This window comes from Echeneis naucrates, chromosome 14 (assembly GCF_900963305.1).
Source record: "Echeneis naucrates chromosome 14, fEcheNa1.1, whole genome shotgun sequence".
NCBI lineage: Eukaryota > Metazoa > Chordata > Actinopteri > Carangiformes > Echeneidae > Echeneis > Echeneis naucrates.
Genome location: NC_042524.1, coordinates 17,861,448 through 17,885,741, shown reverse-complemented (window position 1 = coordinate 17,885,741; position 24,294 = coordinate 17,861,448). Strand labels below are relative to the sequence as shown.

Here is a 24,294-nt window from a genome sequence, read left to right as displayed (position 1 = left end):
AACTACGTATGTAAATATAAATACAGTGTGTATATGGAATGATGTCATGTTGTGTGCAGCTAACCACACACACAGCACATAAACCCTGAGTTCTTCTTGCAGATAGACTAGCTGTGACTGTGATCCTCTGTTAAATGGTAGCAATCTGGGGTAATTGGGCTTAGTAAACCACTGAATATTCTGAGCTCCTCTGACAGATGCGAGGCAAAAGACGAGCGGCTGCCAGACCACGAAGAACAAGCACTTACACATGTGTAAAGTTTGACAGAGAGCAACAGAGAAATGGAGGAGAGAAATACAAGTGACAGGCAAATACTTAAAAGGGAAAGAAACTTGCTCTTTCCTGTCTCCTACCTTTGCAAGTATCCATCCATGTGTCTGTCTGTTAGCAGCAAATTGTTATGACTCCTCTCTCTCTCAAGTCACTGAAGCCATTTACTAACAGAACTGCAGCAACAACTCTCCTCCATCCACAGGAGTTCTGATTGCAGCAGCTCCTGTAATGGCTCTTAACTGCTTCTGCGTCTCACTCTCACGGCTCCCTTCTAACCCCAGCAGCATGTGGAAAATCTGCTGCCTAGCTGCTTAGGCAGTGCCTGAGGCCTAAATGTTGGGACCCTTGCCACCCCTCTATCCTAAAAAAAAAAAAAAAAAAAAAAGAAAGAAAGAAATAAAGAAAAAGAAATCACCATATTTACGTGCACATGAGGATGTAGCACTGGGATCAGTGGCAGCAGTGTCTCATTTCCAGCTCCCCTTTCGAGAACAAATCTTTATATATCCCTGAGGTGTGTGAGGTCAGGCTGGAAGGACCGTAATGGGAGAAGACCTGGGTCAGGGACTTGATGACAGGCATGTTGGCACAGGTGATTGCAAGAAAGAGTGCGTGGAAAGCCGGGCAAAGGGGCCAAACTTTTCCTGCCAGGGGCCTGTGCAGGGCAGCCCTCAGGGGGACACTTGTTGCCCGTGGCTGACAGATCCTCTCCAGGTTTGGCTGTCACACCCAGACTCGCTGAGGCTTTGAAATAACAGCAGCGTGTAATCAGGATCCATCCAGTCCACAACAGTGGTCCGCACAACGACCACAATGTCACAATGGTGTAAAACTATACTGAGAGACAAGGCAGCTGTGGAAGTAGCCAGACCGTTTGACCTGATGCATGACACATGTTTTTGAGACAGCTGATGAGACTTTTCACAGGCCTTCGTCTCTCTGCCAGTGTGGAGTGAGAAATGGTAGGTGGTCAGTGTAGAGTTTGTGGAGGGCACTTTGTTCCCTGGAGAGGCATGCCCAGTGATGGGGCTGCTGAGAAGTCCATATGCCAGCATCTCTCCTCTAAAGCCACGCATGACAACTCTGTCATGGCTGGCTGTCAAGTCAGCTTACACCTGTTTACTTACACTGTTGTAAAAATTTGGGAGAAAACACTATAGCACCAGACTGCCACACCATTCATCCAACATGAATGGTGTAATGGGCTACATGGGGCACCTTCCATGATCCAAACCGATGCTTAGTTCATTTTCAAGTCCTTCATTACTCTTTTTGAGCGTGTACCACAGCAGCATGTGTTTAAACTTTTTTTGTTTTACAATTTATTGTTGGCCTTTATAGTCTCAAATATAATTCTATTGCAACAGGTTTGGAATTATTCATAATTTAAGATAACAATCCTTTATTTGTCCCTCAATGGGGAAATTTGCATCCATTGTTGTCACGCAGCCACCAGCAGGATGATGTGAAGGAGATGGAGGCTGCTGGGCCACTGTCCAATCAAGAAAGGGATGGGACAACAAGCTCCATTTTTCCACAGACAAAGGAGGCTCCATTGAAGTCCCCCTCAATGCTAACCTTTTCACACATATTAGTCTGGCTGCCGGGAGTAACTGAATGACATGTGACCCAGATCTACAAAACCCCCCATTTGTTCCTCCTCTTCCTCTCTTCACTCTTGGAGCACGCTCTCTGCCCTGGATCTTCTCTTGGCTTGGGTCCTCTGAGGCCTCTTGTGGATCGTCTCACTTGGAATTTCTCACCTGGCTTGGAGGTCTCTCTTGGCTCCAATGCAACACCTCACTCTCCTCACTGATGGCAATGCAATGCAATGCCCTGCCCAAGATTTCTAAGAATGAACACTGAACACAAGCAGATTTGATTCATCTTCCTGCTGTTTCCTTCAAGTAAGGAGCATAGAGTTAGCATCAATTGCTAACTTACCAGCACCATCAGTTACACAAAAACCTGGAGGTACTAAGAAGTAATTCCAATACTGCAGCTCTGGACTCTGGACAAAGCACAAAGAAGGAAAGTTGCTTGTTCAAGAACTGGGTAATGTTCACTAGGCCAACCAAGCGTAAAACAAGCATAGTTAAAAACAGTAATGTGGACCCTTGTACACGCAAATGTAGATTAGGTTACTCTCTCTGTTAGGCTTTCTTGTATGTGTTAAGTTGTTCATTCACCACACGAGGTATTGTTGCAGACTTTTGGATGCTTATATATACACTTTAGCACATCACTTGCCCAGCATGCAACTTAATATTGCCGAAGAGTGAAAATTGCCAACCTCCTCTAGGCAGAACTCTGAATGCTTCTAGGTTAATATAGAAATGTAGCTGTTGTAGCTGTGCTGCTAATTTAATTACTCAGATATCCAAATTATTTGTATCTTGTAAGACCGAACTGGGAACTTGAGTCTTACTATTTGACGTTAATATTTTAAATATTAACAGGATAATAAATTTTTGACAGCCAATCACCAACTACCTAGGTCCAACAAGGCCCACTCAAAACACTGCTCCACAGCATTACTCATGAGTCAATATCCTGACTGGGCTGAAGGAAACTCCTCCTCAAGGCGACCTGTGATAGAGACAGAGTGAGACGCCTCATACTCCTCTGGAGGGGAAAACAATCGGCGGCACAATCTAAAAAACAGTGCCCCTACTTAGTTTGAAACATTATTTATTTATATATACACACTAGTTGTACCGGAGAAAAAAACGGTAGTGTGAAAAACTCCAATCTGTGGGTCTTTTTCACCCAAACGTTTCAATTCTACCCCACTTAATGGGGTTATGGGGTAAAAACTTGATTCTTAACAGAAGCGGTGCTTGTGTGACGAGACAGGGCTGGATGCAGCCGGCATTGCGTTTCTCATTCTTTCTTCAGATTTTCTTTTTACGGCCGGCTCGCTCTTCTTACCTTTGTGTAGTACAAATTAAGCTGTAAATAAAAATATATTGAGGCTTAAAATAAATATAGCAACTTTCGATCAATCCATATCAATTTCAACCTTAAAAATCCAACTTTCGTATAGCCACACCCACTTCTGGTTTAAGCCCCGCCACTTCCGAGTACAACTACGGATAAAGATAATGTAGCTGGTTGAACAGATTAGTGGGTTATAGCAATAACAAGATGTCTTGTTATGACATGATGTAAAACACGTCTCACTACTTCTCACTCTAAATACAGCTTACTGTCCGCACTCCACACCACTTGGCCATGCAGTGCAATGTGCCTCAACAGAGCAGTGTGAAAAACTGTTAAAAATAATGTACAATCCTCTTTCCATAACAGCGTCTGACGACAGAAACCCACACTAATGTGACAAATCACTAACCTAAATCCACAGAGAAGGTTAAATGATTCAAGGCAGTGCAAAGGGAAACAACAATGGAATCTTAAAGGACTCAAAACAGAGGCTATGTGTCAGCACAACTAGGCATTTCACAACCTACTCACATGTGTTTCTTGTTGGACTCTGTGGCAGCTTAGGGAAACAATAGACAATTGCCTCTTGAAGCAACAAACTTCAAACACAGACACACTTAAATCTCAATTACAGTCACATGCTCATAAAAATCCACAACCGCTCATAAACACCTTTAACTTTCTCAATCTATTTTTCTTTCTCACCCACTCAGACAGACACACATACACACACACACGAGTCTACCAGTCAGCAGGTCCTATGCCACCCTAGTTGAGCTGCATGCACTGCAGCTCTGTATCCACAGGTTGGATGTGTTCACCGTCAGCCTGTCCTCCATGAAGCCGTGTCAGCCTGTCAGATAAGCCAAATGGACTGTACCAAAATCAGTCTGTGGGGGTGTCTCTTCATTGTACAGTTGACTCCTCTGAGGTGACAGACAGCTTTGCCTCTCTCTATATTACTTTCTAGACTCTCCAATTGCATCAAGTGGTGTTGACACTGCTCATCCATTGTGTCAAGTAGAAAAAGCCCTCTTTCTTTCTCTGTTGCCTCTGCTCTTTCCTTCCCCCCTGTCTTTCTCCAGCCAGGAGGCAAGAGTACAGAGGAGTACAAGAGTAACTGGCTTGCAGCAATAAGGAGAGTGACAGCTCGAGCTAACATACTGACACTACTGTGATTTCACCAGGGAGAGAGGCATGGAGGGCTAGAAAGCGAAATCTGTCCCCAGAGAGTCATCAGTCTGGGCCTCTTTCACTCTTTTCCAAATGGGGCCAACTGGTTATACACACATCCACACCACACATTCCGTCTCCTTGCTAGGATCAGATTCAATGCAGCCTGTGTCAAGCATTAAAACTCATTACAGAAGGGGCAATCGCTTGAATGCATGGATCAAATATCTGAAAATCTTGTGAAGTATCAATTTGCATGTAGCCTTTCTCTTTTTAAGTCTACGCTGACATTACAGGGGATGCTGATGTGTCTATGTGCACGGATATGTGTATGTGCAAGTGCGTCAAGTGCTGTCTCATTACCCCCTTACTCCGGTTTCACTGCAGTTGGATTAGCTGGACACCCGAGGCAGAAACAAAGCTGTTAATGGCCATCTCCTCTCCAATCCACTCATACTTTGCCTTCTCTCCAACTTGGAAATGCCATGGGGTCCTGCTGATGTGTTGGTTAACCTACCCATCGCTCATAAGCAGAGAGGTGTAACCAGGCCTAAATTCTCACCCTTCTTCCTGCTCACAACCTTCTTTTTTTATATCAACATGTTTGACAAAATAACTACCACAAATTAGCTGAGATCTTTTGGCAAGCTTCACAACTAAGAACCATGGCTGTGGGATTGCAATACTTGGTGAGGGAGGGTTAGAGCAGGGGAGGCTGGCTGGGATTTAAGATGTTTATTTGAACTGCGCTCTCATCCAAACAGTCAGCTGCCCCTCTGCTCCCTCGTCAAGCCTCAGAGCTTAAGCTAGGATTGTGGTGTTAGTGTGGAGAGAACAACTTGATATCCCCCTTTGGGCAGCGGCTGCCTTGAGCTTGGGTTACTTTAGAGGAACAATGCAGCCTCTGTCCACGGCCTCCTACTCTGCGAAGACATGGGCTCAGACAAGCTCGCTAGTGTCAGGCATGGCCAAGAGATTCATACATCACAACACCACACTGCACACTGACTGAGTGTAGGGTTTAGGGGAAAAGCTTCCAAACACAGCTTCCCAGCTTTGCCTCTAAATGGCCCAGCAGAGCCCCTGTCTCAGCTCTCTAAGACCTAAACCAGACATGCAGCCTGTACCGACGCAACGACCCGTTTGCTCTTGGCTTGCAGAACCTGAAAAAGCAAGCCCTTGTGGGATTTTGGTTTTTGTACAACAGTATTTACAGTTTAACCTGACACATGGAATAAAAAAGGGATGTTGGAACCCCAAAATCAAATAGCTCCCACCAGGAGCAGCTTAATCTGGAACAGATGGGGACAGTCTGACAGACATTGATGGGTTCGGGCAGGCTTCTAAGAACAGTGGCCAAGAGCAGGAGACGATGAACCAAAATCTGGTGATAAAAATGGAACACTATGCACTTCATTAAACTTTGTTTATATTAAATGCACATGTGGTAGAGTTTCCTTTCCAGAGCACACAAAACTTACACATCACCCAGTACAAATAAACCATGTCCTCTCCACCCAAGCTGCTCAGAAGTCAGCCTGAGATCACACCCAACAGCAGAGGGCGATATTGCCCTGAAGGTCTGACAGCCCTGTCACAACTTCGAGAACTCCTTGTACCTGACCTCATGCAGTCCTTAGCTTGTGGGAGTATAATAAATGCAGTTTGAGACAAATGAAAGCCAGGCAACGTGTGCGCGGAGCAGAAACACATGCAAGGGATCTATGGACTACTGCTAACAAGCCAGGATCCTGCCCTGTAGTCCTCTCTAATCTGCCCTGCGGCTCACCAGGGCTTTATTTCTGCTCTGCATATTTATGAGAATCAGAGAGGGTGAGAGGGGGAAAAAAAAGATAACCTCTTCTCTTGTGGGAGCAATTAAAGCCTTGCTTTCATCAATCCTGATCAAAGTCCTCATTGTATCTCATATTTTTGTGTATTTTAAAAGGCTGTGTTTACACTTTCAATTCACCACTGCACAGACAGGAAAGCAAGAAGACATATGGTGTCTTCCCTTTTTTAAAAACACCACAGATGTTGAACTCGTCATAGAAAATGTCAGTCTGGGCTATTTCCTGGATTCCGCAGGCAGTTGTCATTCATGTGATGCAGGCAAAAAGCTTGAATGTTATGTAAACTCCCTGTGGTGTCTAAAGAATCCAATAGCCACCTTCATCCTAAACATTTATGTGGCCTTTGGGGATTATTTTGTCCAATTACATCTGCATCAACACATAATTCAAAATGGCTGGTTTAACTAGGGGTCATCATTCACCCTCCTTGTCAGGAGTATGTGTCTGTTTTGTTAAGTGACAATAAATCCTACTTTATGCTGCTCAAAGCAGCACCAGCAACCGTGAGTGAATGGTTTCACAGCGAACAGTAACATCTTATTGGCTGTGTTAATCCCATCTCCTCTTAAGTATGTGTCTGCAAATCTGCTATGCTGCGTTTCTGGGACAGAGCCCTCAAGTCATTCACCAGAACCAAAAGCTGTTAGCTAGAACTACATGAGGCAGCAGTGGCTCCTTAAAACACTGAGATATGGAGAGGCAGCATGACGGAAATGGCTGGAGGGGGGGAAGACCCGGAGAATGGGGAAAAACTGTCAAACACATGCTAGATGATGATAGAAGAGTAAATAATTCCAGACCAGCACTCCTGCTGTTATGCATGCACACATGCTCTCACTCATTCATGTACACACACACCTCTAAGCCACCACGAGGCCTCATTAAGGCAGCCTGCTCTTTGTCCCCCTTTGGCAATGTCACCTCTGCCGCGGGGACCAAAGACAGACAGAGGCATAATTGGCCTGAGCACACCAACAGTGCACTGGGAATCACTGGGTCTTGATAAGTGGTGTATGTGTGTGTGTTACATTGACCCTGTTAATGCTGCACAGTTGGCTGGAGAGTAGCTGATGTCACATTGGATCAGTGGATGTAGGCGGTGGTGATGGGAGGAGAACTTGTCCTGGGAATAGGACGCTGGTGCTTTCAACACCTCCACCCATCCATCCACTGTGCCTGTGGCATCTTCACTGTCAACATATGTCAATAACACCCCCTCACAAAAGAAGGAACGTGTGTGCCTAAATGGTTTCATAAAGGAACTGCAGTTTCACCATAATTCCTCATACCCAAAATCATCACAGTTATCATAGACCAAGCATACCCTTAAATAAGTTGGTCTGCTTTCGCTTGACCAACACAGAGCGCTGACAGATATGTACAGTATAGAGTTGTTCACCATTCAACCCTGACTGGCTGCTAAACCACCACATTTCTGAGTGTGGCAGACAGGGGGGGGTGGGGGGGGGCTTAGGCCTTTCACTTTGATCTCTGGAGTGTAGCCCATTTCAGTGTTTGTCTTTGAGATGTAGACCTTTAATTTTGGCCTGATGGGTTCCAGGCTCTTTGGGTTTAGTGTGGTATGTCGGATATAGGAGTGTTTACACAGACTTCCTCCAGCTCTCCTGGTGCTGAAATGAGTGCATTAAGATGGATGGATTTACTTTGTCTCTAACCTCTGGATTTTGGAAACAAACTCTAAATGACCTCTTTGTGTAGCTGGAGGGGATGGAAGGAGACTGGCCCACTCTGCTGCTGTGTGAGCGCGTTTCCTCGGCACCAACACACCTATTCATGGCATCTCCTTAAAACTGAGCCTCCGGTCAACAAGCTTCCACCAAGTAGGCACCAACAAGGCCTGTCTCACCTACTGTATTTACCTGAAACTGTTACCTGCCAAGAAAATTCGGATCTTGTATCGTTCATGATAACCTCAGTTGACTTATTTCAATCAAAAATTCAGCCAATCAAAGTTTTTTTCAAGTAGAACTCATTAAAGCCCAACTTGAGTGTCTGGAATAGCACCTGCCCCCCTTTGGTCAGGATGAATAAGCTGCAATCAATACAAACATTTAAATGTGTTTTTGAAATGTTGCCATATTTCACTGCCTGCAGCCAAATGAATTACATGGGAGCTGTAGACTTTGGGGGTTGGACAATTGTTTGCAACAGCAAGACAATAAATCAGACAGTGCCATCCTTGATTTGTTAACCTTTGTTTGGCTGTGTCAGCAGAAGAGGCATCGCTCAGACGGGCCCTTTCATGGTCATGAAATACGGCCTCTCTCTGTAGTTGCAGCCATGGAGAGGGAAAAAAGGGTGGGTGGGTGGGGAGCTCTGTGCTGCACAGGATATTGAGCTTCCTTTATTCCTTTGCCCCTTAGAGATACATTAAATGCTCCTAGCGGGGGATGAATAACCAACAACAGCAGACACATGAGGAAATGCCTGGAATCTGCCTCAGTGTTGTATCCTTCAGTTAAACCCTTCAGATCTCTGCGTTATTTCTAAAAACATGCACACTTATTAAATATCAAAAGACCCCTTCAATTGTATTAAACTTATGCCAACACAACAATACTTTCACCATCAGTTGTATCTGGAGGGAGAGGCCATGACCCCTATGCGACCCCCCCCCAAGCCCCAAGCAGGGAGAAAGAGACCATCCTTGACTGCAGCAGTGCCTCAGAATGCACAAAAGGCCAATGGTTGTCAGGTCATCTTTCCACTGCGCATCAGGTCAAGTTCCACAGGCAGCCCTGATTTCTTGACACACAAACCCACACAGACGGGAGAGGTCAGTGCGAGGGCAGCGCAAGGAGCCCGGGGCAGTAAACCAACACTGGTGCTGTGAAAGGCCGACCTTCTCTTTCCAGTCCACTGAATGACTTAGGGGGCTGCCTGGGTGATTTGTGGCGTGATTGTTGCTCACTATATCACTTGAGATTACAGCAGGTGGCGGCCCACAGCCTGCAAGTACACACAGCTCGAACAGTCCTCTTCTCAGGAGGCCGAGAGAGAATGAGACAGAGAGCAAAACAAGCCCTCAGCTCCCTCCCACACAGCAGCAATACGCTCACAAGCAATTTGGCTGCCAGCAGAGCTCTCTATGACAATCCAGGGAGCTCTTCAGCTCTGATATCGGCCACATAAGTTCACCTCCGCTTTTCTCGTTCCACTATTTTTTTTAAACAATGTCATCAGTGCTGCAAATTACACCTTCCACATCACACAGTATTCTATCCCTCAGTGACAGAGGCACTCAAGCCCGACACACTTCACCAGCGGCACTCTTCACGCTGCCGTCAGCCCCGGGTCTCGCTGTAGCACCGCTTCATTTTCACATTAACTCTAGTAAAGCATGGTGAAATCAGCGCTGTTCTGAAAGGGGGGTGTGAATCACTACAGTGTGCACTTTAATTCACCCCTGCACTGAACTAGCTCTCACATCGTAGACACAGCTGCAGGAGATGTCTCACCGGGGACCATCTTCGCCGATATTTCTAGCAGATGAATTCTTAGAAAAAATGTCTCAAGTGCATTTTCTCAAAAAAAAAAAAAAAAATAAAATCACAGGATGAAGTTATCGCTAACTGTAGCCGCAGTTTCAATGTGAGCTTGATGATGTATATACAGGTAAAAGGTTTTTCCTTATGGTATCATTACTTATTCCTCCTCTAAATAGATCCCATCTACAGATACACACCAGACTCAGCAGTTCACTGATGAGAACATTTTCATGTCTACTCTTGATAAATGGCACTGCAGAGCTTTTTAAATGTCAGGCAGCATTATCTTAATCTCACTGTTGGGGCCATGCTTCACAAACAATGCACAGTGAGCTTAGTCTCTGCCCTCCAGTGACTTAGCTGAGTCTTCAGGACGGCTGGCGGACCGACAATATCATAAAGGATGACAATGTAAGGAATGTATATAACCCTGGGACAGAGCTTTAATCATTTGATAGATCTGTCTGAGGGGCTTTGTTTCGACACATGGTGCTGGTGTGGCATTATAAGCATCTGTGTCAACCCAGGGCACTCCCTGGACAGCCGTCACAGCGGTAATAAGGCTCAGTCACCCAACTCCAGCAAAGGAGGCTTGGATACTAGCAAAGGCGAGTGTCTAGTGGCCCATAGACCTCTGCTGCTTTTTGCCTGGCACTGGCTCTCCTGCAGAACAAACGAATCAGGATAGCTAGCTGACACCTGCAGGCGCATCGACAGCCGCAGTAATTAGAGCTAACATTTAATGACTCTTAGTCAATTAAATCCATTCCTGGGCAAACTGAACCCAGGGTGAGCAGGACTGTTGGAGAAAAACAGACCAGCGCGCTCAACATTGCACATCTATGCAAGGTTGACGCAAACAGCCCTGAGGTGATGCCGACACGAGAGGGTAAGAAAACAAATCGACAAAACAAAGCTGCACTCACATCAGTCGAAGTTTCTCTTTAAAATGTCTTTTCGGCTTGTGGTGGGGGAAAACATGCTCTGCTTTTTGAGTGTGCATGAAAAATACAAAGTAATACAGTAATTATTGAATAGGTGAGAAAGCCGAGAGATTAAAAGATGAGGGACCAGCACAAAGTCTTCAAAGGGATCTGAGGTTGCCCTGGGCTAATTTTCAGTCTTGCTGCAGAGAAAAAAAAAAAAGCCAACATTCAGTCATTAACAAAGCTGCACATCAACAGCTGAATTACAATGGACACTCTCCTCATTCTGCTGTTACAGTGTGTGTCCGAGCATCTCACCTTCGTTCCGCTCGCTCATAATAGCATTAATAATGATGATACTGTGTGTGAGAGAAACTTTTGGTTCATCCACCTGGAATAATACACATCCTGTCATGGAGATGTCAGGCTAATATTCTACTACAATGAATTATTTAAAAACAAATGCATTCACTAAAGTTTCGTTTCCATTATATAATGTTTTAAATGTTGATATTTTTATGCTGGGAATATTCCTAGTTGATAACAGGCAACGAACTACAGCAACAAATATGTAATTTCAGCTGGAGCTGTTTCTTCACTGCAGAAGACAATACAATATGGATAGCTGTTTTGCTTTTGTTGTTTAACTGTTTCAAGGCCTATGAACCCTAAAGCGCAACAAGCATTACCTGTGAACCAACAACAGAGTTCACAAACTGTCAAACAAACAGACTTTTTGCACCTGCCTGTGTGCAAATATTGACACACATATCGTCCTACTAACGAGCCGCTCTCACCATTTTCGTGTGAGCCCTCAGGTTTAGTTGCATTAGTATCAACAAAAACCCACCTGCATCTTTAATCTCAACACCACCCTTCATAAAAATACCAGCGGTCCTGGCTCTCCCTGCACCTGGATTCTTTGCCTTGCCCTTGACAATAGCAGCATCCATTATCATTAGCATATGGCTGGAGAAGAGGAGGGGACATAGATGGTAAAAAGGAAGAAAGGAGAGGATATTTAAATGGAAATAGGGGCCAAGAGAGTGGACTATCATGCAGCAGAGAGAAAGCATATTTTGTGTACTGTTTCCCTAGTCAGATCCTTTCACAGAAAGGAGAGAGGGTGGCCTTCTGTTGATTTAAGGCAGCACAAAGGGGGCCTTAAGCCTTTCAGGGGGACCAAATAAGTCGACAGGGAAGCACGTTCAAGGACACCTCCCTGTCAAGCATGGCTATTGAGCCCCCCCACCCCTCCCCAATGGATGGCACAAATCAAGCCCTGGGGGGAATCAAAGGCCAGAATGTGGGAAATGCGTTTGGAGGTCTGCATAGAGTAAAGTGCAGAGAAATGAGGGGAGGTACAAGGACCTATCATCAGGAGTTGGCCCTATTTGTGCCCGGGCCCTGAAGGGGTCATAACCCTCATCTCCAAACCTCCCCCCCAGCCTGCATGGTAACTCCCCCCATTACAGAGGAATGTCCATTCATGCGGGGCACCACCATTATCCCTGAGCCAGAGAAAATGGGGCTGCTTTTAACAGCAAATTAGTGACTTAATAATGAGGTCACATGTGGTGCTGGCACACTGAGGCCATGAGCAGATGCTTTGCCTGCCCTCGCTTCATTCCCTGCAGCATTAGTACATTCCCTCCTCCTCTGGCTGCTGGACAACTCCTCACACATTTCAGCACATTTGCAACAAATGTCACATCACCATTTCATGTCACACGTTCCTTGCATGCAAAAACAAAACCAATATGAAGCATTTTGGTCAATATTTCTGAGATTCTAAATGAAGCCAATAGGCATTGATATTTTTATAATTAATGTCTGGGTGCAAAAAACAGCTGAGAGGCAATATACCTTTTCACCCTTAAAATTAAAAACTGACAGAAAATTAAGTCAGACACATGGATGTGATGTCTTATGACTGATGTTTAGTATCGTTGCACTGGGTCAAGCTGTAACAATGTTGACATGGTGATAACACCCGGCAAATGGAATTACACCTGCACCATCAAACTGACACTCTCTTCGGTACATTAAAGAAATGTAAACATAATGTCCGTACCTTTAACTGCAGCCGCACTGAAAAATTTCTCGGAGCCGGCATCGGAAACCTGGAAAAGAAGAAAAAGGAATCAGCAGAATATCACATGAAATGCAAAACCTCAATATAAAATAATTTCCCTCCAAAATGTCCCAACCCACCGGGTACATGTCAGAACTATAACTGCCGACATCAGTGGGACACGATAAATAATTATCAAACTCCAGTCACCAAACAGTCCTTAAAAAAAAAAAAAAAACAGAAAACCCTACACCTGAATTTTCACCAGTGACATTCATTAGACCAAGTTTTTGTCATCAGTCGTTTCAAACATTGTGCATCTGACAGATGAGCTCTCAGCTTGATCAACCCAAAGTTCAAGATCAGATGTAACCCTGTTCTGTTGCAACCTCTTGGTCCTGTCATATCCAAATACGTGTCTCTAATTCTTTAGAGAACCTGAAAACCAGGATCAAAACTAACACAGCACATCAAGGCTCAATCAAAACAAGTGGCCCTTCATATTCAGGCCACTTGATGGCACTGTTGCTCTATGACAAAGCAGCTCCAACCCTTCTCCCAGCAGCGAACCAACACCACCGCGTTACACTTAAACGTGCAGGGACGGGTTTTAATACGGAATTACACAAATATTAAACACCTATATTGGCAAAATATAACAAATTGAAGAATGAATTAAATTTGAGCCATTCATTGAGAGGAAATATTGGGGTATGTTAAATGACCACAGGTTGCTAGGAGAGGAATGAAACAGGACAACACCCGTGAAACTGCATATGGGAGGAAGGTTCCTCTGACTAAAATGAATTTTGAGAAGTGGCTTTGTGGATTTCTATGCTGCTCAAATCTAGACAATATATGTTAATAGGATATACATGTTGACACCGGGGGTAAACATATATTTATATATATATATTATTTTTTTATGTAACCTCAATGACAGGAACGTTCAAAATCTGCGTGCAGTGACAGCTCAGTTGAATACACACGTCTTTTATTCCGATGTGTGTCTGCAGGAGAAGTGTTGTGATCACAGAATCAAAACACAAACAACGCACAGAAACAGCCAGTCTACATTAGGGTTGTTGTTTTCTTATATACGCACGCACACACAGTGTAATGGATCGGGTATTAATTCGCCGGTACAACAGTGGTGAAATGTAAACAATGAAAGCTGCAGAGTAAATGACAGCGGAGGAACTGGCATGACAATGGTTACTGTTAGAAACCCACTCAGAGCATTTAGCGGATCACACAGAATTAAATGTTAGATTAGAAGCTCCGGGCAGCGCGCATACCTTTGATGTGGCAAGGTTAGCAAATAAGTCAGTATATTACTTTCTCGGTCAGGTAAATACGGCCTCGTTTCACATTCTGCTTCTCAAATAATATAATCCACACAAGAAGCGGCGAAGTCTACTCCCTTCAATTTGAGGACAGCCATGCGGAGAGAAGAAGCCTTTCCAAGAAAAAAAATCCAAACCCGTACACAAAGCTACTGCGCCTTTTGGACAAAGGGAACCATGTGTCTCGCCACGGAGAGCTTCTGCATCCGCGCTGTGGAGAAGCGGGAGGGGGGAAATCCTTTGATCCACCTTTCTTTCCTTGCTCAGGACGCAATGAGGTTTCTTCACGTATACTCTCCTGTCGGAAATATCCGTGAGAGGAAACAAGCGGGATCCGGGAGGGTTTGCGTGTCGGTGCGCAGAGCGGGGCTGCGTCCGACGGAGCGAACCAATCCAACAAAGCGCACGGCCACTTTTCTCTGAAAGCAGAGTCGGAGGCAGATCACACGAGCAGAGAACAAAAATTCACCAGGTGGAAACCCGCTGCGTGTTCAGCTGCGAAGCCGCTCTCTGTTCTCTCTCTGATGGATCCGCGGTCGTGGACACACAAGAACCTCTCCACTCCCAGGCAGCATACAACTCCCATTCATCCAGCGACTGACTGCCCGACTGCTGCCGCTGCTGGTTTCACGGCCGGGCCCTCCCACTTCCTGATTTCCAGGCGGACTCGGATCCAGCCTCAGTCGTGACCCTCCACAGAACAACTCGTGTTTATTGGGCTTCCGAAAAGCTTTGGGGTCACAGAGACGCGCATCGTTTAGCTTTTTGCGTAAATGGCGCGCTAAAGGGGAAGCAGCAGCGCGCCAGTGCTTGATAAGGAGGCAGAGAGAGAGAGAGAGAGAGAGAACAAAAGTTAAAAAGAGGAAGGAGAGAGCGAGAGGGAGGGAGGAGAGAGCAGAGGCAGAGAGATATTCTTTCTTCCACTCTGTACTGAGTGAGGTGATGTCAGCCGCTAATGAATTCCCCAGTAGGGTGCTGCTACCGTGAGGGGAGGAAAAACAAAACGCTCCTTTACAAACAGCAGGCACCACCTCACAGCCCAGAGCGCTGTCTTCCTGCTGGATCAACTCCCACTCGGCTGGCCTGAACGGAGGTCAGCAGCTAATATAAAAAGCACTTGGGGTCATGCAGCCTTCAATTTGAGCTCTGAGCTCTCCATGACCCACCCCACAAACCTAAAACCCAGGGAGCCTCCTCCTCAGAACGCAGACATAAATCATGACTACCGAGTTTATAATTATGTAATTACTTTAAAGACACTGCAGGGATTATTTCTTTGCTTTGCTGCCAAGGGTCACAAAAAAACAACCCTGCTGGAGGTAGTAGGGCTCAGCCTGCCTTTGAGCCGTTTCCCAGCGTCGGTGTCACAGAGCGAGTAATCACAAAGATTTGAGGTCAGACACTGTCCAGTAAAGATTAGCAGTGCAGGCCTGAAAGTATTATTGGGAATATCATGCTCTAATAGCGGAAATTCCTGGAAATTCTTATTCATAGTACACACCTTTGCATTCTGGAGCTTGTCTAATTGGCAATAACCTCCTGGGTGGGAGGTCAGGGGATGTACAATAGAATCACACTGCAAGGTATTTCCCTGCCAGCTCAGCCCAAGCAACCACAAAGTAGAAAAAAGACTTAGCTCATAGCTGAGATGCTAATCTGTCCCTCGGTAACAGAGGGGCCAAGGGTCTCTGGCTAGCTAAGACTGGCCATTCAAACAAACAGTCATGGGAAATGGGATATATAGTTGCCTGAGATTCAGACAGGCAAAACAAACCCTCACACATTACAGTTGACACAGCAGCACTTCTCTCCAAACCGCAGTCATATGCTCAGTGTGAAGTTTATAATTCATCCATATACTTTGAAAGGCTCTTCAAAGACACTCCAATGACATATAGAAGAAAGAATGTGGAGTACCATCAGAGGGTGGGATGGATTGGCCTCAGGTGGCCGGTTAAAGTCCAGCCACTTGGTTCAGATTATAAAGGCTGTTGTCACAAAGGGCCTGGGAGAAAGAGCAGCCTACAAGACCACGTGTTCATCAAGTTAGAGGTTCCTGCTATGCAACTCTGTTTCTCAGAGACATATGCATTGAACGCCACATCACTTGAACTAATGAAATAATCAACCTCTGGCTCATTGTTGCCTTTCATAGCTACAGTGAAAATATTCAGCTGCACAATGCCACATTTCATTCTTGGGTTTAACAGAAATGAAGCAAATCATGTCTAAAATTAGTTGTAAATGTACTAACTATGGTTACATGTAATTAGAGCACAAGTATTGTGACATTTGAAGTGGTGATTGTGATGAAACATCAAGCACATATCATGGTTTGGCTTCAAAGGCATGACATGGCTGGCCTCAAGATATGTATTTATACGACTGCCACCAACATAAAATGGCTACCAGTAATATTCACAGGCCTGTGCAGCAGCAGCGACAGAAGCAGCAACGAGCAAGTTGCTGTTCTCCATTTTAAACGGTCATTATCAGATTTGAGAGCAACCACAAGTCTGTGATTACAGCCACACTGCCAAACAATCAGTGCTCGAATCTCACTGCACATTATTTTTAATTCAAGTGAAATGCTGACAGAGATGAACATGCACATAAAAACCAGACCCTGCACTGTTTGACTGTGGAAAAACACCGTCCGTGCAAGAGAACGAAGCACTGAGATCAAACACAATGTCTTGATGTATGCTATGTATCGCAGTAATTGCTGTCTGGGCATGTAAGTTCTGTCTATAGACCATCAGCGTCACACTGACATTTTGTCATCTTTTATTCTTTTTTTCGGATGCTGATTCACTACTTCAAAGAAACCAGAGGCATGTTTGTCTCTCCCCTCACAACCATGGTTTAATTTTACAGGAACTCTCTCCTAGATTACAATCACAGCGGACCGGCTTGCCTTTATGAGCCTTCCTGCCATTAAGCCAAATCTACTCTCATTTAAAATATTACTGATAAGTGTAACATGAGTGCTGGCAATGTAATATGTTAAAAGCTATTATTACATTTGCCTGCTGACTGTAACCTCTGTCTTTTGCTTTACAGCAGCTATGCTCTCAAAAATTTCTCATGTATTCACCCTACTATTGAACACAGAGACCAGGAAATGTGCTTGATGTCATTCAGAATTTTCTGAGTGACATTGAGCAGTTATCAGCGATAAACTGCAGTCAACTCAGGTGGGCAGGTATGTCGTAAACAGTTTCACCTCGCTTTGACATCTCTCTCAGAATGACATACAGTAACTCCTGAGTCAGACAGGGAGCATGCAATAAATATAAGCAAACAAGACTGTGGGTCTCTAGCCAAGCTCTGCGAGGCTACACTTAAGGTGCCTACATAGACCATTTTCATGGCAGCCATTTTGACTCTGCAGTAAAACACAGACTAGCCAAATATTTAAAAAAATATATATTTCCTGTTTATGATTGTGAGAGCCATAAATGCCTGTCAGGAAACTATGTCTGCCCTTTCATATTGCCTTACTTCTTATTTCTTATATATATATATATTCTTATTTGCTTAACAACTGACTTCAGACACCTCTACCCTCCACTGTGGTTGGTAGAATTAGATGGTCCTGGCATGCTAACATGCTCATAGTAATAACATTAGGATGCTGATGTTTAGAAAGATGATATACCCTAATTTAAACATGCTTAGTTTATTGTATTAGTATTGCACAAAGCTCCGCTGAAATGCGGGAATGTCACTGGCATTAGTATTTGGCTGTAAACAAAAGCATTAGACACATTTAAATGTGGCCTTGGCGGTTGTGCTAGCTGGAAAATTCTGGCATCATACTTTGCAATTACAATCGATCCATCAAGGCATGCAGCACATTTCAGGTCAACCCGATTGAGATATGTCAGTCTGGACCCGTGCTGACTTGTCTCCTCAGAGACAGAATGTAGTTGAAAGACAGAACAAAAATATGAACTAAAAGAGAAACAGCAGAAATATTTGATTTAACTCTCAAAGAATTGAGTACGACCTGGATATTTCACCAACACCTACCAACAGATACTTAATCAGTATTAAAGCTGCATGTGGGGATTTGAGCATTTGAACACACTGTAAACATGAGTGGCAGTGTGTGACAGGCAAGCAAACAGCGGAAGACCATGTCTTACTGTGTTTCAGTGGCTGTTTACACACGATAATCTGATTACTGGAATTAAAAAATAATGCTTAAATGCTTTAAATGGACAGTACAATTTACAGTTAAAAACTGTTCTATAAAGGTTTTATAAAAATAATCCCTTGTCTTTTCAGACGAAAGAGTGGGACTACATCACACTCTTCTTGTTGCTTCAGATCTGAAATGTCCAAATGTTGCAGCATACATCTAAGAGCTGTGATATTTCTAATTGCACACAAATAAACCCACACACTTGGATTTGCCTACAATTCCTCGCAGTCTTTTGAGGGCAATGTGAGGTTGTTTTTTAAAAATTAGTTTTATTTTTTATTTTTTTCTACATTCATTACATTCGACCTTATCTGCCTGAGCCTGCACTGGGTTGTCAATGACAACTGGCTCTAATCTCTACCACCCCCCCCCACCTCCCTCCTCAACAAGAAGCAATGACAGGCCCTTTCTTCCCAATTCCTCAGACACGTAGCCAGACATAAATTAATCTGTCACTCATTGCTCGTATTAATGTGGGGATGACACACGTCTATGCATGCAAACACACACTAACAGACAAAGACGAACACACCCGGCATTAAAAACTGTTATAAAAAGTGGGACACCGTAGCATGCCAGAAGTGGAAAGCCTTTGGAACAGCTGACAGTCCTCTCCATTAAACTGCCTCAATCAAATATCCTGACAGAGAGAATGGAAGATTTAAGGACATGAGAGTTTCCATTAGTACTGCTCCACAACATTTTCACAATTAAATCTGTAAATAACCACGCTAAAATGCATCTCTACCTTGCATTCATTTGCACACCTATTTCAACCACGCTTACGTTAAATCACGTTATATTCATTCTGGGAACAGAAGGAAGCCTGATGAATGCTGAAAGGAAGGAGCACCTGATCTGGTGACGTTACCTTTCTATATCCTTTGTGATAAACTCCTGGGCCAAGAGATTTGAAACTCACATCATATGTCAGCAGGACAGGAGGAAGCAGTGGAAAAGTATTTTTTGCTGGTTGTTAAAAGCCTGTAGAGACTATGTTATCTGCTAATCTGTATCTCCTCATCTCCCCATGGTCTCTGAAAGCAGGCCGGGGGCTGAAGGAGTTCAAGATAAATGGCCTGATCAATGGCAGACATTACCTGGATCTGGTAGGCAATAATCAGATCCAGTTGACATTGCAGGCGCAGAAAGAACTGGCCTGTCAGCGGGAACAAACCTCGTCCGCTGGCTATCAGTGTAATGTCACTACCGTGGGACTCACTTTGGAAAACAATGCAGAAAAGAAAATCTGTTTAACCTTCCCTGCTTCAAAAACCTCCGCCCTCCTCCTTCCCTCATACTCACGCCCCCTTTACCACCACTCTGCCCAATTGCAGGAGAAATGCGAGACCCTTTCGCCTAAATTACAGACATCGCCATGGAATGTGGGTTGTGTGCTGCGATGCCGTGGATAATTTCAGACCAGTCAGTCAATCACTCCCTCCCCTTCTAACAGAAAGGAGCATATGTGTCTCAAATCCCTCCCTTAACACACACACACACACACACACAGCGCCATCATGTATATTAGGCATGATTTAGCTCTACCATTTTACTTAATGCCAGTGTAATTACTAATTCTAAAATCCACGATAAATTATTTTAAAGGCCAAATCAGCATCCATATTTATTGTGCTGTCACTCACTGTTGACAAAGCAATTTAATGGGTTGAAAAGAGAAGCAACGTCTAGCTTTTAAAACAAGCATGAGGGCTGGGATGGAGAAACTGAATTTTCAATATGCTGCATTTTAAGAGACTATTTGTTTGCAATATTTATTTTGGTCTTTACATAGTTTGAATGTCCTTGAATGTATTGCTGTGTTCTGCTCATTGCAGCACCATAAACAGGGCTCATGCTGCTTGTCATACAAACACATTCAAGGGATTATTTAGTGTAACTTCCAAGATGATATGGTGTCATTTGAGCTCAGTGACAATAAAAGAAGAGTTATAAGCCTCTTTTAATTTGAACCCTGCTTTTTCTCTGAAGCTCTACAGTGGAGCCACATCCCAGACTGAACCCTTTCTCATAGATAACTCACTGTACGATGAACCTCCAGCTTTAATTTTTATCCCTAATCTGCATGTCTTTATATTTGCAGGGACCCAGCAGACATGTACAACCAAAGAACTGTGGTGCCGGAGCCCCCCCATGAGGCCTCGACTTAATATTAACCAAGAGCAACTGTGCTGGCAGGGATATTATTTTCCCGTTTTGTTTCTTTCGTCTCAGCGGCGCAATGGGAGCGAGGAAACAAGGGGCGGCAGAAAGATAAAGGCAGAGGAACTAAAGAGGGAGAGAGCAGAGGAGACAACGAAAGAGGATTTTTTTTTTGGGGGGGGGGGCTGTGTGTGTGTGATGGGGCAGAAAAGAGGGGGGGGAAGAAGGAACCAAACAGGGAGGTAGCAGGGAAAAAAGGGAGCAAAGAGAAACAGCCTGCTTTGTCTTAAAAAGGAATTACTATAGGGAAGAAGTGAGGAAATCACCAGTAAGGCATTGTATTAAAACCTGTCTGAACCTCTGCAGACTCCCTGAGCGATTCACCCGGCTGGAGCAGTATGGTCTGAGGGATTAAACCTCTGACACGCTCCGTCAAGACCATTCTGTCAGGCACCAACAGAGACAGCCCCTGTAAACCTCCCCACCCCAGCTCTACTTCAACAAGCCTCTCCAAGGCTCTCTCTGTGCTGAACAGCTCCAGAGTGGGGGCCTGATGATAGGCTCTCTGGGGGGACACAAGATGGGCCACGGACATCAAAAGCCAGCAGGGTGACAGACAGAGGAGAGGTCTCTGCCAACCCCCCCCCCCCCCCCCCCCCCAGCCTCAACTCCTTTCTCTCTCTCTCTGTGTCGCTGTCCTCTCTCCATCTCATCCCAGGCCCCCACTGGCTATTTAGAGGGTTTCTAACTACATATTGCAAGGCCTGAGCTAAATGAGGCTGTTGTTCTGTCGACTATAGCCGCTCTGTTGGAGGTCTGAATGACGGAAAGGAGAGACATCGGAAGTCTAGGCTCCACTGAAGTAAAAAAGAAAAGTCAAAAGAAAACAAGGTGAATACAGGATACTTTTCAATAGTTGGCAGGTGATACATTCATTCATCTTCAACCGCTTATCCATCAGGCGATGTATATTGTGAGGAATCTTTTCCCTATCTTCACATATTTGAGTGGCTCTGTAGCAAGGGGTTCTATGAAAGTCTGCACTGGAGGATTCAAGCCTCCATCATGTAACTGGGGAACTTAGAGCCCATGGAGACACTGCTTGTATATCCTTCCTGACCCTGTCGCCATCTCCTGCTCTTTGTAACACTAGAACATGGGAGACTGGTTGAACAAGAGAAAGACTGTGTGTGTGTGTGTGTGTGTGTGTGTGTGCGTGTGCGTGTGTGCGTGTGCGTGTGTGCGTGTGCGCGCATGTGTGAGAGAGATTGGAGAAAGGAGCAATTTCATCTGTGAATCCCTCCTTTTCCCTGGTGGCGTTCCTACAGCAGAAAAGTGAGCTGTTAGCTTGTGACCTACATGTGGCTCTGGTTGTGGGCCACAGTCCTGGGCCCTGACTGGGCTGCAGGGGGTCTGTCTGTTGATAGGAATGGGAGGACTCTTCCACTTTGAAGCCCTGTATATTTAAATATTTCATGATCCCCTCATCTACAGCCCCTTTTATTGGATTTATGCTCTGGCTCGTGGCAGCCTTTCATTAATAGCACAGCGAGAGGAGTTAGTGTTGATCTAATGCCCCCATCAGCGTGGCAGATGTGAGGCTCCCGTTAACATACCGGGCCCTTTTGGCACGCCGCATATCTTGAAAAAGATCTCGTTAAGCGCTAGTAACAATTACACCAATTACAGATAAGCCTAAGTGTGTCAAAGCCACAACATGATGTTTACAATGATTAGCATGCAGCATTATCAGCAGGGATGGTAATCAACACTAGTGCCTGTTCTTCACAAGATCACAGGGCTTTTTATCTGTCACTATCGATAAAAGGCCACGGGCTGAAGACAGACCTGAGCGTAGCTGTCATGTTTGGCTCCAACTTGTGCTGCTGGTGCTTAGCTTTAGTTTAGGCAAACAAGCTTTGATAGTAGACTATACAAGTTGTCACATAAACAGCACAATGACAATATCAAATGAAATAACATCGCCACAGATAAAAGTTATTATGACTCAGCTTCTGGAATAAGCAACCCTGCTCATCACATCAGGGCACATGAACGATGCGTGCTTCCAGCAGTGAGTGATGGAGTCCAACATGGGCTAGTAGATTTCCATGAGGGCGCGTGCCGTCATGGTGCAGGGCACCAGTCAGGAAATGTCTCTGAGGCTTGCGACCACGACATAAGACTCCACTTGTGTGCTTGTAATAGAGATGCCTTTGAGAGCGGCCTGCATCTGCCTGTGGGACACATTCCATGCTTTCCTCCACAAACTCTCTGCCGCCGTCAGGCTCTGGATCCTAAATGTGCACATTGTGAGGCTGCCCTGCTGGCGGCCTGACAGCAGCACATTCACCAAGAGGTTATTTGAGTGGACCCAGGCTCCCAGGGTGCAAATAGAGTGGGTTCTCTCTCTGAAAGTGTGATACTTTGTAAACAAATGTATTATTTGTGTTCATATGAATGTGTTAAACAATCCACCTTACAGTTCGCTTTTGCATTTAATGTAATTCTGGCGATGTCATAAAGTATGCGGCAGTGTTTGTGATGAAAGGCTGACACTGACTGAGATATGCAGTTTTCTGTCAGTGTTTGCAGCCTGGCGTCAGCCAGTCCCACAAGAGACCACGAGAGCTGAGGGCCACCCAGGCAACAGCCAGCGCTAAGCCCAATCATTAGTGCCTGGTTCAGCTGGGCTTACCATGCACTGTGTTTACCAACACCGAGCTTCAACAAGATGATCTGGGACAGCTTGCCGCATGTCTCACTCTCTCACTGACACACACACAAGCAGTCTGTAAGAGGATTTGCACTGGCAACAGGGGCAGGAAGCGCCGTTTATCCGCAGGGAACACTTCAACACCACACACACTGACCCCAGCTCACATGCCTGGATAACCAGGTAAACACACACATTCTCAGACACAGGATTCGACGAAGGTCTGGGTTTGCCGGGTCCACGGATGCCAGGGTAAAGTGATCACCCTGTTTTAGCCACAATTTAGAGCTTTGCTAACGAGTTTTACACAGAATTTAACTGCCTGTAAACTCAACAGTAAGAAGGGACCTTCATTCCAACTGCAATTAGACTGTTAAGTTTGCATGTGAAATAATGCAACGTTATTGTGTTTGATGATATTTTGTGCCGATACATTTTTTTTTCCATTTTATTCATCAAGCTGCCAACTCATTGGCAGGTCCTTTAAGGTTATTACAGTTTTAATGGCACAAGAAGCCAAGGTTTGAAAAGTGTTTAGATCCATCTTTTATTATGCGTTTTTATTGTCTTTATTTTAAAATCCGGTTTCAAGGTGGGCAGTCAGGTTTCAACTAGGTGTTAGTTAAAGCAGCACTGTCTGTTTCCTCTGCTGTCTGCTGATTAGTCTGCTCCGATGACCACATTGTAATGTGATAACAGAGGGCACTTGGTTGGCTGGCCCTGGGGAAGTCATTCAGAGCAAGTTCACTGATTCTCTGACCAGGGATATCACAGGAGCATCTTTTAGTCATGCTCGATGAAGTCCAGGCTCTGACTCCACTGAAGCCTCTGGTGTGTGGGGGGGAATCTAACAGGGCCAGGGAGGCCTGCAAACACCTGTCATCCACTGCTGCTCCAGGCACAATAACACCTGACACTGGCTGTGAATTCACACATGAAGAAGCACACAGAGAGCACCATACAATAAAACTGAGTCACAAACATGCCAAAAAATTGGGCCTTCCAATTATTTTGAAGTTGTCTATAACAGTGACAATACCTGCCTAAATTTACAATTGGAAAAGAAGTTCCTCTGTCACCATTGCAGCTGTTTACCTATTATGCTGA

At 44.8% G+C, this 24,294-nt stretch overlaps 1 protein-coding gene across 11 annotated transcripts in view; it reads right to left on the bottom strand.

The window, feature by feature from the left end:
• The window catches only part of auts2a (activator of transcription and developmental regulator AUTS2 a), a 285,288-nt gene that overhangs the window by 19,113 nt on the left and 241,881 nt on the right, over positions 1–24,294 (bottom strand). For all 11 annotated transcript variants that reach the window (XM_029518901.1, XM_029518900.1, XM_029518903.1 and 8 more), the window contains one exon: positions 12,753–12,801. In XM_029518901.1, coding sequence (XP_029374761.1) covers positions 12,753–12,801 — 49 coding nt within the window. The remainder of the gene's footprint in view (positions 1–12,752; positions 12,802–24,294) is intronic.